General features: G+C 35.7%; 1 protein-coding gene across 1 annotated transcript in view; it reads right to left on the bottom strand.

The window, feature by feature from the left end:
- Positions 1-418: 418 nt before the first annotated feature.
- DMC1 (DNA meiotic recombinase 1) overlaps positions 419-14,922 on the bottom strand; it is a 24,303-nt gene continuing 9,799 nt past the window's right edge. The window contains exons 5-15 of the mRNA XM_072421097.1: positions 14,308-14,454; positions 12,963-13,045; positions 12,166-12,218; positions 11,329-11,370; positions 10,754-10,826; positions 9,023-9,114; positions 7,712-7,785; positions 6,533-6,647; positions 4,444-4,504; positions 2,677-2,793; positions 419-1,094 (exon numbers count right to left, since the gene is read on the bottom strand). Coding sequence (XP_072277198.1) covers positions 1,025-1,094; positions 2,677-2,793; positions 4,444-4,504; positions 6,533-6,647; positions 7,712-7,785; positions 9,023-9,114; positions 10,754-10,826; positions 11,329-11,370; positions 12,166-12,218; positions 12,963-13,045; positions 14,308-14,454 — 927 coding nt within the window. The 3' untranslated portion in view covers positions 419-1,024. The remainder of the gene's footprint in view (positions 1,095-2,676; positions 2,794-4,443; positions 4,505-6,532; positions 6,648-7,711; positions 7,786-9,022; positions 9,115-10,753; positions 10,827-11,328; positions 11,371-12,165; positions 12,219-12,962; positions 13,046-14,307; positions 14,455-14,922) is intronic.

Below are 14,922 nucleotides of genomic sequence, written 5' to 3'. Positions count from 1 at the left end.
AGGGTTTCATCAAAATACTGAGAGCACGATATACATGCTTTTGCCACAGACAGATACTGTATGTTATTGGATCATTTTTTTTTTAAATAAATAAACAACAGATAAGATATTTGTTGTTTATTTCTTTAGCTAGTTTTTATCATCTACTTTTAGGACTTTGAAAATCAGATGATGTCTTAGGTCAAATTCATATAAAAATATAGAACATTTTAAAGGGTTCACAAACTTTCCAGCACCACTGTATATTAGGGTACGAAAGGAACACAAGAATGCAGAAATGAGAAAGCAGGTCTCTCACTTGAGGGACAAGCCCGCTTACTGAATACCCCAGATGTAGGCACCTTTCACAATATAGAGGGCTTTGGAGTCCTTTCTTACAGCTATCTTAGTGAAAAATATTAATAAATGAGGCAACCTGTTTATCTTTAATATATTTTTAGTATTGTTCTTTTTAGAGTACATAAATAAAATACATTAAAGTGAACAATAACTTAAAAACAAAGGATCCTAAAACAAGCGTTTATTTTATCACATGCATGTAGTTTTGCAAGTCAAAGTAGATCTAAACCATAACTGGTTGACATTTAGTTTTCTAAAGAACTGTGCAGAATACGGTTTTCATTTTTTCATTCCATTTTTTATTTCACTGCTGCTATCATAAAGCATCTTACAGCTGTACATCGTTGGATTCCTGATAATGACAACAGTGGGCCATGGCTGTGCATTGTGTAATAACAAAACTGCTAATCGTCTCAATCATAGCAGTGACAAGGTAAAAATGCTAGAGCACAATTGGCAGACATTTGTCACCTTTATTGCTGGATCACCAGATATAATTTGAATTAAAAATGCACATTTTGATTCATTGAAAACATATTTTAAAAATTACACAAACACATTTATGCTTATGTGAAATTTTAGTGACGAGGTTTAGATCTACTTTAAGGTTAAGGTATGAAAAAAAGTTTTTTTGGTTTTCTAAACGTTATATTTTCTGAACAAAGTCCGCTAAATCTGGCAGTTATCACTCTTTTGCATCATTTATTCCACCAGATGTGATAGCAAATGTGGCTTCATTTTCCGGCATCTCTGGGCTGTAGGGACAAAAAATTCAAACAATATGTAACCTAAAATATGCACTGCACTTGTTTTACTTTAAGCTAAATATGGATCAAATGCTTTGGCAAAAATAAAACATCATCTATGTGCCTAAATAACTCCCAGATACCCTTCATAGATAGTTACCTATTTATCTAAAATGCACAAAGATTAATTTATATTGTTAAAGCTCTGTTAAAGAAATGTACCTAAAATCAACTATGTATCCATTAACTTTGGTTGAGCTAGATGATGCAGTAATAGTGAAGGAAGATAAGATGTAAGAGGTAAAAACATTGATTAAAGTTTTATTATATGAAGGAAATTGAGTAAACACATACAAACCAAACAGTACTGAAATCTGTTAACCTAAAGCAAATGTTTAGAAAAGCAGCTACATTGACAGTTGAAATAGACAAGGATGAATAGTCTTACCCAACAAAAAAAAATAGTCATTTACATTTATGCATTGCAGTTAAAGCATTACCGTTTGCCGGTATTGCCATTACCGGTCTCTCATTTTATTAGAAAATGAAAAAGCAACTACATACTGATGAGGTCACCCCTAGTTTTCATTTCAAACCAGAAAGCTTGCTATGCAATGTGGTTCAGCCATATTTGCCTTACATTGCCGCCTTCACTCCTAACCTGAATCCTGCTGTGCAGGGGAATAAGCAGTTAACAAAATGCTGATTTAAAGACAAACCAAGGTACTATTTAAGAATAACCTAGGGTTTTTTATAAAACATAAATTGGTTTCTGTTTTAAAAAAAACTTAAAAAAACAAACAAAAAACAGTTGGCAACACAATTCGAAAAGACCCTGGATCTAGGATAAACCTATTTTGAGTTCGGGTGGCTGGGACATGTCATGTAGGTGTTATATGAACTAGAAATGTAAAGTTGGACATCAGTAGAGCTGCTGGTGGTAGAAGGGGTTTCTAAGGGTTGACCTATCACTTTTCTTTGTTTGCCAATGTCTGGTTCACCTGTACAGTGTACCCTGAATGTGCAAGACTGCCCATGTTCCTCAATGGACAAGAAAGGACACTGATGTCAGAAAGATTGCATAAGTGTGAATCATTTCATTATTATGGCTAAAAGTGTCAATTGGTGGTGAATTGGAATCAGTTAATCAGCCACCCACTCTGTTTTAGTTACACTGGGCCTGCAAGACTGGAGAACCTGGGTGATCCAGTAAACTCGTCTTTTCCAGTCTTGGAGAGCTTTAATAAATCAGGCCCAATGTAACTAGAACAGAGTGGTGCTGTAACTTTCACACCAATCACCTGTTTTTGAGCAATCAACATTCCTTAACTCATTCCACAGTAATTGGATTAAGATGACTGTCCTACCAATGTGGATAAAAATCCTGTGGCATCTGACAGTCATTGGAACTGAAGAAGTGGATTGGAAAACCTGGAAAACATCTTAAACATTACAGTTCAGTTGAATGTGAGTAACTACTACTAGCTGTGAGCTGTATGCATGAGAACCTTCACAGGTCTATTCGTAGAATTTAACATCTTTTACAAAAGTCACAAAGGAGTCAATGACCTGATGCTCTTTGAGAGATTACCTGTCATAGATTTTAGCAATGCGAAGCTCCCCTCTTCCTTTTCTCAAGCTGATTCTTGTTGTGGAAGCATGTGCAAGTATATGACCTCCAATGGGCTTTTTTGGATCAGCTTGAAAGCTTAAACAAACCAAAAAATGTTTTATTTGTTAATCTACTATAACTGTGAGCTTCAGCTGAACTATAATCTCAAGAAGTGTTATTTGCTGCTCTATTTTACTACTGCAGACCACAGTACACATCAGCCCTCCTTATTTTTTAAAAATAAAGGGGTTAACAAAGGCCTACAGTGACTTAGCTGCTCTTTAACATGAACAGTAAAATATTTGATTCTTGTCACCCTACAACAGTAAATAATACCAGGTAACAATATAGACACACTGCAAAAATTAAATCAAATGCAGTCATAACATATATGGAAGGCCTGTTAACCTGTGATATATGAAATATGCAAAATCCTTGGTGTTTAGATATATATTAATCAGTACAGGTGAGCCTCAATTTTCAAAGCTCCCCCTCTAAAATAGTAAAGTAATAGTAAAGTACACCTTTGTTGTGCACTTGTTGTTTGTCCACTTTCCATGACCAGACTTTAGAGCCCATATATACAGTTTTCTGATAGGGATGACATGAGTAGTGCCAACAATTGCTGATACTGAGTGAGAAAAGTTTTTTTCCTTCCCTAATAGAACATTCCCCTAAGACAACAGTTGGAGAGTGTGGATGGCACCTCAAATGGGCACAAGATGTTCACCAACAATCGCTGGTTTTAGCTGTGAATTACTAAAAAACCTAGACAGAACATAGGTAGTAAAGAAACATTTAAACTTAGATTTGGGTTAATATATCTAGGGATAGATGAGAGAATAATACATTAACTAAAGACAGCACAAAATCAGTCACATTGTAATAAAAGTTAGAGAATATACAGGAAGGGGCTATCTAAACCCACCTACTTATTACCAGAAGACCAATTTAAGAAGTACCTAACACAATTTACAGTCCTATAAGTTATATCTGTGCTGAAAACAAATATTTCTTTGATTATCTGGTTTCCTTTTTTACTCGCAAAACAACAAATATTCTATTTTGAACTTTTCAGATATAGAAATATCTTTATATATTTCATTAACAATCTACAAATAAAAACATATGGTATTTTATCATCACTTTTGAATGTGAGCATTTTGCATGCTAAATTATGAATGGGAAATTATGGTCACAGCTGTCAATGAAGGCAGTGGGATTACAAAGATTATAGGTGACACTAGGGGTTAGTGAACACACAAGGGATCCAAGGAGACACTTGTAGTCACTGGAAGTACATGGGGTCACAGAGGATGCGCTGGATGTCTTCTGGAAGTATGAGGGGTCAATGGAGATACACGGGGTCACAGGAAACACACAAGGTCACTGGAGATCACTAGAAATACATGGTGTCACTGGGGCATACTGGCAGAGGTTCCACATTAGCATAGCAACACACCACTCAAATGCCAAGCAATGCATTACTATGCTTTCAAATACCCCAGCTAATCAGAAGAGCTGCTTCCTTATGCAGCAGCAGTAAGGGGTGATTGTAACACCAGACCAGTTCTTTATTTATGTATTATTCAGCTCATTATTATAAATATTTTTATGTTTTTAGTAAAGGACAAACCCATGGTAAGTGGTATATGATCTCAGTCTGGGTTTTTCGTATGGAGGGGGCTGTATGTCTTTTGAAAAGATCAGATTATTTACCATTTTTATATATGCCAAATAACTTACGTCATTGTTGCCCCAGGGTCAGCAGTCATTTGATTAGTGATAAACACAGCAACATTATATTCTGAAAAGAGAGAATAAAATACTCATTTTAATGTTACACAGTTACATAGTAGGTTAGGTTGAAAAATGACATAAGTCCTTTAAGTTCAACAACTAGGGAAATAAACATATCCCAGATATAAAACCCCATATAACAGAGGAAGGCAAAAAAAACCCTGGTACAATTTGTTTTAACAGGGGAAAACAAAATTCCTTCCCGACCTTACAGTGAAGAATCCCTTCCGTATCCAGAGATTAAACTTCTTTACCTCCAGACGCAAAAAGTGCCCCCTTGTTCTTTGTAATGATCTCAAAGTGAATAATTGGGAAGTTCTTTATATGGACTATTTATTTATTTATACAGGGTGATCATATTCCCCCTTTATACGTCTCTTCTCAAGGGAGAATAGATTCAGTTCAGCTAATCTCTCCTCATAGCGGAGCTCCCCCATTCCTTTTATTAGTTTAGTTGCCTTCTCTGCACTCTCTCCAATTCCACAATGTCCTTTTTGTGAACTGGTGCCCAAAACTGGACTGCATATTCCAGATGTGGTCTGACCAATGCTTTGTACAGGGGCAGGATTATGTCTCCATCTCTTTTAATACAAGAAAGTACTTTACTAGCTTTAGATATTGCAGCTTGGCATTGCATGCTGGTATTAGGTCTATGATCTACCAGAACCCCCAGATCCTTTTCCATTTCTGACTCCCCCAAATGTATTCCCCCTAGACAGTATGAAGCATGCATGTTGTTATCCCCCAAGTGCATAACTTTACATTTATCTATATTAAATGTCATTTGCCACTTGGCTGCCTAATCAAACAGTACATCCAGGTCTGCTTGTAGATTATAGACATACTATATGGGCATCATTCCGTTACATAATTCCATTTTGTTAGTTGTTTCAAAACAAAAAACAAAAATTCCACATCCCACTATCACAGGAAATATAGGGAGTCTTGTACAGTGATAAATATTGGGTTGCCATGTCTGAACTATTATTTTGAAAATATTATCTGCATGTTTTTTTTTCTTGAAGGATTGACTGATATGATGAATACTTTAGGAGTTCTTTCCATTTATAAATCATTTTAAGTGTTTGTTTTATGGTAAAGAGTGCAAGAAATGGAAGAATTTGGTAATTGTAGACAAGTTGTGTTCATGGGTTAAGGATAAAGAGCACAGTTAGTCTGTTGCAAGCCAGTTTGAGCATGTGAATGGGCCACCCAGAATCTTTCAGTTATCATGTGTGGATATTACGTTGGCCCACTAACTTCCATGCTTTCTGAGGCACTGATTCCAAAAGTATCCATATGAGGAAAGTCAGAGTAAAATCAGAAGCCCTTATAGATACCCTTGCTCCAGAAGAGTGAATAAAAGCATTTATCTAAAAGACTCAGCAGGTCAGCTTTGCATTTGCGGTCAGTAACAGCTTCAGATATGGACGCTTAACGTTTGTAATCCGTTTTGTGTCCTTTTTTTTGATGACATCAACTGTATATATGAAAAAGTATATTGACTTATATGAAAGGGTTATTTTGGTAATTTTGAAAAGTCTGTCACATATCTCAATTAAAAAACCTTTGCTTTTGTTTTCACACATCACCAAAATACTACAGAAATGGAGTTTTCAGATCTAACAGAAATCAAGATCTAACAAAACACTTTGTACACTGCAAACATTATTAATTATCTTTTTACTTTTTTAGGATAAATTTCCAAACCTCGACTTAATCAAAGCATATAGCATTTAGCATAACTAACTCAATCTGGAGAAACTATGCTGAAACCATGAAAAGTCTTTTTCAGACAGGCAGTAACAAAGGCCTCAGTATTCTCTAAAAATGATTTCTTTAAGAACAATGTAAAGGCAGAAACCTGGACAGGGTATATGTTTTCCTCTAGTATTCCTAATCTTAAGAGAAGCAACACAATGTTTTGCCACAACTAATGGGGGATAATAAATATTCTTTATATCTTTTAAAAACATTTGCTGTCCATAAAAATGTGTTGAGTAGATTACCTGCAAAAATATACATGTATGCTTACCTTCTGAGATTTTCTGAAGCCTAGACAGCATCTGAGCTAGTTTTTGCTGCCTCTCAGCCAATTCTCCTCGACCACTGAAATCCACTCGAAAGAGAGCCATGATAGAATCAATTATCTAAATAAAAAAAAATATGTTGTACATACGTACATTTTCTGTAATTATTTGCAAGTTAATTTTGCAATTCCAAACTTTTCTAACATTTTGCTAGTCAAGTGTAGATCCAAAGTTTTTCTTTTAATTTTTTCTTTACCAACTTTACTTTTCCTGGCTAGGTCCTGTATGTAGAGTGTACAAATGCTGTGGATGGTCCATACTCATGGTGGTCGTATGGACCATTCATAGGAATAGAGTATGCACTAGGAATATGACCTGAACAGGATATGGGGCACTGGACAGGACTGCACAGTAACACTTAGGAGCTGAGGATATATTTAAACGACAACTTGACTACAAGTGAAGCTACTATAGATACAGTTTTTTTTTATTTCTTTTTTCTTTGTCGTAGATTTGGTTGGTTTTTCATGCACTCTGCTTTTTAACCTAAAGAGGTAGAGGTTGTCCCCGGGTTACATACGAGACAGGGACTGTAGGTTTGTTCTTAAGTTGAATTTGTATGCAGGTCAGAACAGGTACATTATTTTATTTAACTGCAATTAGGACATATGTTTGTTTCAACATATTATTAGGCACCAAGGTGTCAGTTACTGAATAAAATCCTCACTGTGATTTAATCACAAAGCAAAAAAAAACTTTATGGGGCCTAGACATTTATTAACTTCTGTAGCAAGCTTTGCTTTGATATGCAAAAACAGAGTTTGTCTTGGTCATTAAAGAGCTTCAAGAGCTTACAGAAGAGCTCAGTCTCAGCTGTGTTTAGCAAAAGATTTCTTCTACAAGTCATGCAAACCACCCCCCTCCAAGCCCCAGGGAGCAGGGAAGCCCGTTCTGAGGGAGGAGGGAAGTCTGTTCCTATCTAGGAGTTGTCTGTATGTCGGATGTCCTTAACCCAGGGATTACCTGTATCTTGAACATGAAGTTGTAAATGAATAAATTCCTGTTATCTGTATAAATTATTTTGATTTATTAATTACTGTTTTGTTAGAAAGTAGAAATGTTGTGTATACTAATCCTAAATCTGATTTTAAACAGTTATTTATTATGGTACAGTCAGTAGTTACCAATAGTTTAAAAACACCAGCTTCTTCATGGAATTTGGCTGCTACATAATCCAAAAGCTCCATCTGATGTTCACCTGAAAAGAAAAAAAAGCGAATCATTGTCCGTCTAACATGAACAATTTAGATTTGATAGGAAAAATAAATGTGGCAGCAAATTTTAGCTAGTCCAATGAGGTGGTAGTAAACAATGGGGTGTCATAGGAGGTAAACAGTGTGGGAGACCCTGGCGAAGAGGGAAAAAGGTAAAGGTGATATATAGAAAAGATAAGGGGGAGGCTGACAGAGTGTGGAGGGGGAGAAGGAGGGGAGGGGGAATGAAAAGAGAACATAAAAGGAAAAGTAGTGAAGAAAGATAGGTGAATTAAGATAACTTATTTATTTGTACAAATAAAAAAAAGCGAAGCAGATTCTCTGATTTGACAAATTTAAATACAGCCATATCTGTCATTAAACGGGGAGGAGGTATGTGCACTGCAATTATGGGGAGAATATAGGAAGTGGCACTGAACACAATGCCCCTGATTCATCAAGCAGAATCGGATTATCGGTCGCGCATTCGTATTAGCGATCCGGAATCGTACGCGGTCGCGCTATTCAGCAACGGAAAAAGCTCGCGCTTTGATGAATCAGGGGCAATGGCTCTGATTTACTTAAGTTCTCCAAGCCTGGGGAGAATACACTTTCATCAGTGAAGCTGGGTAATCCACCAAAACTGGAATGGATTTCCTAAAAGTCATTAGCTATTTGTTAGCAAATGTTTTCAATCCTGGACCGGATCCATTCCAGGTTTTCTGGATCTCTCCAGCCTTGAAGAACTTTAAGACATTGAGATCAAAATCTCATTGCTTTGATTGAATAATTTTACAAGAAACAGACAAGAGTCTAAAAAGAAGTGCAAAAGTGTCATAAACTAATTACCACTGATAAATGCCAGGAAACATATCACAAATTATCAAACCTAACCACACATTGCAGCAATGGTATATCATAGCATGACCTGTTTTGCAGACATTCTCAATCTGCTGGTGCTTAAATTGTCATCCAGTGAGCTGGGAAGTCTCTTTCTGAGCTTTTTACTTTTCTGAGCTTTTTACTTGTGTGGGCGTGTATGCCTAATTAGTTACCTAATTGAGATTGATGTATTTATTACATGAAGGCTGAAGCTCCAGCCAAAATTTTAAACAGCAAATGCGTCAGGCCATTTTTTTAGTCTCCAATCATTATTATTTTATTAACACAAATACTAGTTTTGCTAAATAATAATATTTGAAATAAATGTAAAAATCACAGACATTGCAGGATATCTCTCACTTGTGTATGCGCGGGCATATAAAACATTATCCAGCATTGCATCATGATCCACACCAAAACGGTCGGCTATATCTCGAAGACGATCTGGGCGGCTTAAGTCAACTGTTTTAAGGAAGTTATTATTATTTTATTTACTGGGGTTTAAGTATAGAACAAGGAGGTAAATCAGGGAAGTAAAATGTATGCTGATCTTATTATGTAAATGCCAGTTACTTAACCCAATGGTTTCAGCATTTTCTGAGTCACAGAACCAGGTCAGCAACTTACAAGTTAGGAAGCCAGTTGGTCAGCATAAGAACCTGGCAACTAGATATTTTTAGGTACAATTAGGTACTACGGTCTTTACACAAGCAACTATCCATCTAATATCAATATATTGGCGATATTGTAATATGCATAACAATAGATGATTGCTGTATAGTGCCTTTAGGGCCTAAGTGTGTTCTAACTACGATCTTAGCGTGTATAAGATCTAAAAGTTTTTTGTATTGTATTATTTTATGAGCATTATCAATAATACAATACATATTTTGCCAAAAACCCTTCCCTGCTTTTTTCTCTGTTTTCAATTATCTTAGGTACAGAAACCTCCACTGCCTGGGTTTCCATTAATAAAAGAGCCTGCATTTAAAGACAGTGTGAGTTTGTAAAAGAAAGCAAATGATCAAAACTAGGAATGAATACATCAAAACAACTAAAAGAAAAACTTAGTTCTTTAGGGTAATAACTTTTTGAAAGCATCTGTAATCAAATAAATACTGTTATCCAAACTATTTGTTTGGGTTTTAAAAAAGCCTTGCATGGAATACCAGGATGTTGAAAAAATGACCCCTTCATGGATGATTTAAGTAATATGCCCTATACTAGTTCTGGGAAAGTGAAGATAGAGCTATTCAGTGGATCACTGATCAGTAACTAGCATGCAGTCACTAAAGTCATTAGGTGCCCTTAGGTGCTGCATCTGATCATTTCTGTTCATTATGATATCCATTTGCAAATCAGGATCCATAGAGCAACCAGATCACCTGCCCTGGACTTTTGAATCTGTCTATTTTTTGTCTAAGCAAAAACGCCTTGTGGTTCATATTTGAAAGTCCAAAGGCAGAACTATTTTCTAGAACACCTTGGTAGAGAAAGTACCTTATTGGTCCATGTTTTCATGACTCCTAAAGTCTGCCTGCTAATTAAAGAATACATTTTTCTTATTGGGGCACATTGATACTTATCACTTACCACAATTACCAAATGGCCCACTAGAAGATCTCAGTAGGGAGATTTGTTTATTTTGCGGAGTAAATTTCTCTGGTGATGAGAAATTTAAAGTGAAACATTACCTCCAAGTTCATTTTTTCCTCAAAATATTCTGCTAATGTCTGCTCAAGTCTTCATTATAAGATTTTCAGATGCTAATAATACTGTGTTGCTATGACTGTTGTACTGCACATATGATTTAGTGATTTGCTGGAAATTGGAGATGAAATATGTTGTCTCTCCTTCAGCCAAAAAATATCTTAGGGGAAACTAGTGTGGTACTTTAGTGGTATATTCAGCAAGCGATCACACAATTTTGCAGAGAAGGTATAAAAGTATTGTGGCAGTGGTGAACCACGCAGGGTAAAAACTCAGACATATATTTATGATCAGTGACATATGGAATGACATGTGGAATGGCATGATCACACATGTGCTGCATTTAGTAAGGTTAATTGTCCTTGCTATATAAAAGGATACAATGTGTTTTCTGTGTCTACAAATATCACTTTCCCTCCAGAATATCCATTATGTCCAGAAAGTTGTGCTGTTACTAAAAGAAAGAGGTAGACAGTTGGTAGGATAATTTGATATCAAGAAATCAAAACAGCAGCAAAAAACAACAGCTTTAAACCTTTATTTAGCATGATGTACTTCAACGTGAAGTTAGAAATGGTCAACAACAGAAAAATGGTCACTAAAATGCTACAGCTTTTGTCACTTTCCAAAATCTCATATACTCTAAACAAGAACGCTGATGTAGTTTTGTGACATAACCCTGACCAGTACTGTTGATTATAAAGTTGTGCAGGGGGAATGTGGAATGCTGGAGACAGACCCACTGTATTTTGTGGGAGCAGAAGTCAAACCCCAGCACAGGGTATTTAAAACCTTGATGCAACCGCAATTATTTAAAAAAACACCAAATATTTAACTTTTACTTAAGCCAGGTTTTGGTTTAAACTAGTGCAGATGTGGGGTTATGTTTTAGGGAATGAATATGTTTAATTATGTAAAATGCCCCAGGAACTGTAAGTGTAGAATTACATACATACCACAAAGTGTATGAGACAGCTGAGTTTTTCCAGTTCTGAATTCTAGGAAAAATAATATGTGCATGTAAATGTTTTTTTAGAAATAAATATACATATATCTTTCTGTGAATGCTTAATAAAGAAAATTGGTTAGAAAATAATAAATGTCATTTTTTTTTAAATTTTCTTTTTTGTTTTTTTATTAATTCTCTACATGGAGTTACAATGATTTCATATGTTACATTAATCATCCTAATTTAGTCAACGTTTTTAGTTTTTAGCATTAATCTGAAACTTGGAACCCTTCTGCTCCCTAGTACTTCTCTTTCCTACTAACATGCTGTTAACTGAAGTCATGGGTCATAAGGCTATTTTATATATTTATATATATATATATATATATATATATGACACATACAGTAGACCCTGGAATATACGGCCTAATGTGGCAGAAGGGCAGGCCGGATAACAAAAAAGCCGGATAGCACAGAGTTCCACAGTACTCCACAGACCAACACTCTGCTGACATCCCACACTCAACAAGAGAAGTGAAAAGCAGGTAGCAGGGCGGGGGTAGCAGTCAGCCGCGTCCCGCACGTCTCAACTTGCGCCATGCAGCAGGACCGCAGACGCTCGCCCGCAATGCCACAGCATTTTATTAGACCGGATAGTCGAGAGTCTACTGTATATACTATATATTTAGCTTTATTACCTATGACTTTATATATATAAAACAATATTCACAACACATGCTTCCTAAGGTGACTTCTGATCATCTACTGCCACTCTTTTGCCAACGATTATGTGAATGTATGCAGCAGTAGTAATTTAAAATACAGCTATATTTAGAATATTTACCTCCAAAAGTCTCTGTAATTGCCATACTTTCAATTCCACCTCCTAAAAGCTTGCTGGAAATAAACAGCGCAGACTAACATTATTGTCTGTCAATTTCTTTTTTCTCTTTGCCTATAGAGCACTAACATAATATATAGTACACAAACATTTTGGGGCCTAATAATAAAGCAGTAACTCTGACATTCACTAAAACATGTCCTGGTGCAGAATCTTGCAGGTCCATGTGTTTCAATGGCAGTATTGACTCTCTACCAGGGAATGTTTCATTGAATGTGATTCATTGCTTTACAAATAGACTCCTTTATCTCCAATAATACTGACATTTAAACATTAGTCTTAACAAGCTTTTGATCTACAGACTTACAATAGATTGATATAAAAATAATAAAGTATGATTATAAAGAAGTTTTTTTTTTGCACAAACAATACATGTGAAAGATTCCGGACAAAAAACATGAGGACACATGATATTGAGCAAGGTCATAAGCCTGTCCGGGTGAAGGGGAAATCTTTCTGCTTGTTTTCACTATGTTAGTTACTGTGAAAAGGCAAACTCAAAACTTACCCCTCTAAAGCAAGTTTAATGGGTAAGAGATATAGGAATGCTGTCATCGTTGATTGGTATATCATACACAGAAATTAAAAAATAATTATCCATGTTTAAAGTGGACCTAAACACAACATTTTTACTTTACATAGAAGGTTTGGCAACCCTATTATTGTGCTTTAAGTGCTTTAATAACAGTCATATTATAACACTTTTGTTATAGGTATATCTATATATAGAAGTAAGTTACTCAAGTTCCTGGCTTCCTGTAGAGATGTGAAACACCATCTTTCTCTTCATACTATAGTCAAAAGCTGTGAGAAACCCAGGCTCCTAGAAAGTATATAATATAATATAATCATTAGACATGCCACTATTGTTTATTACACAACTTTATCACCTAGATTTATTTTTAATTTTTTTTTCGAATTCAGACTTTCAAAGCTCAATAGTGAAATCTGTGGAAGCTGGGAGACAACTATTTGATAAGGAGTTTAATGAATATCATGTTTAAAACACAGGCCAGTTCTTAATACTCAGTACAACTATGTTTAAGATGTGAAATTTTGATTTGATTAATTTCAACCCGAGATGGGACAAGGTCAAATTCCTCTTTATAGTATGATTTTTGTAACTATAAAGCTGCGTACACACGTCAGATTTTTCTCGCCCGATAATCGCCATCAGCCAGATATCGGGCGAGAATCTGGCGTGTGTACAGTCGGCGTCATTCATCGTCCGTGGATCCGTCCTGGCGGATCCACGAACGATGAACGAGGACCGATCCTAATGCAAGGGAAGAGGAGAGCGCGCAGCAGGGTGCCGTTCCGTCGCTCTCCCCCTCCCCTCTCCATAGAGCAGCACCGTTCATGCATCGTGTAGTCCTTTGTCGTTGGAAAGGATCGTGAAAGATCCTTTCCAACGACAAAAATTGCACGTGTGTACGCAGCTTAAGTAGTAGGTAGTTTAATGTGCCTGACCAGCACAGACTCAGTAACAAGGGAGTTTATTATCTATTGTGCTATCATTACCAGCAAAAGAGAACTGATAACAAAGTTTAATAAAAAACTGTTTGGAAGGCAAGTTAAGAATAGGCAGAAAGGAAAGTTTTAGGTTTGCTTAGAGTTCAGTGTTAACACAGAAGAAAACATTGTTTAGATTTCAGTTGTATTCAATTTAAAATCCTAATCATTTGCACATTTCACAAACACTTTTTAAACACTGACCTGTACTTTAAGAGAATGTACTCTGAGATTGCACATATATTTTTTTATTTATTATGGTGAGAAATTAAAAAAACGTTATCTTGTTTATTGAGATAAGCATTACATATCTCATTGATATTTTGTTATTTTTTAGGCCATCAGGTGAAGGTCTCTCTTTACTTTAAGTTACTTTAAGGCAGGACTGTAGAATCAAATAAGCCAGTGAGCTGAACTAAGAGGGGATTATTGTGAAGAGTCCACATTTTGCCATTAAGTGCCACACCTATTTCCCTTACTATGACATTTAACAATATTGTAATAAATGTAACATGTTTTCATTTCTTTTTATGTGAAATAAAAAAACACTTTTATTATCAGACTGCAACTCACTATTAACTTGTTGGCAGCTTCCTTGATCTTGTCCACCTTAGCATCAGAGAGACCTTTTATGTTACACAAAGTCTTTTTGGTGGTCATCTGAATGCCTTTCACGGTGCATATGCCAACAGATTTCAGCTTTTTAATGTCTGCTACATTCTGTGGGAGAAAAACAAGAAACATAAAGAAACTGTAGCCTTAAAATATATTATAACATTAAAATATTGATATGTGGTCCCTGGGACCAAGGTAAAGCTATTATTGATTGTGGCATTCACCCCGTTAGGATAAATATATATAGTGTGACACCAGAAAATTGGGCTTTAAAAATATATATATATGCTATAACTGTGTACAGGTAAAATTTAAATTTTAATAATTACAGACATAAGGTTAACATCAACAATGTAAAATATTAAAATATCAATATAGTCAAGGCAGGTTAATAAGTAAATCTTTTACCATACAAAATCATTATGTCCTCAAAGAGCTGAGCTTGGTTATTTCAAAGCCATTATTTCTAATTTTTAGAGACTCTTTAGTCACTGGCATGGTACCGATAGATTAGCGTAAGGCCAATGTGGTTCCTAACTTCAAAAAGGGAGCAAAGTCATTACCAGGTAACTA

Source organism: Pyxicephalus adspersus, chromosome 8, assembly GCF_032062135.1.
Source record: "Pyxicephalus adspersus chromosome 8, UCB_Pads_2.0, whole genome shotgun sequence".
Lineage (NCBI taxonomy): Eukaryota > Metazoa > Chordata > Amphibia > Anura > Pyxicephalidae > Pyxicephalus > Pyxicephalus adspersus.
Note: the sequence above shows the minus strand (reverse complement) of the source record. Positions and strands in the feature narration are given on the sequence as shown.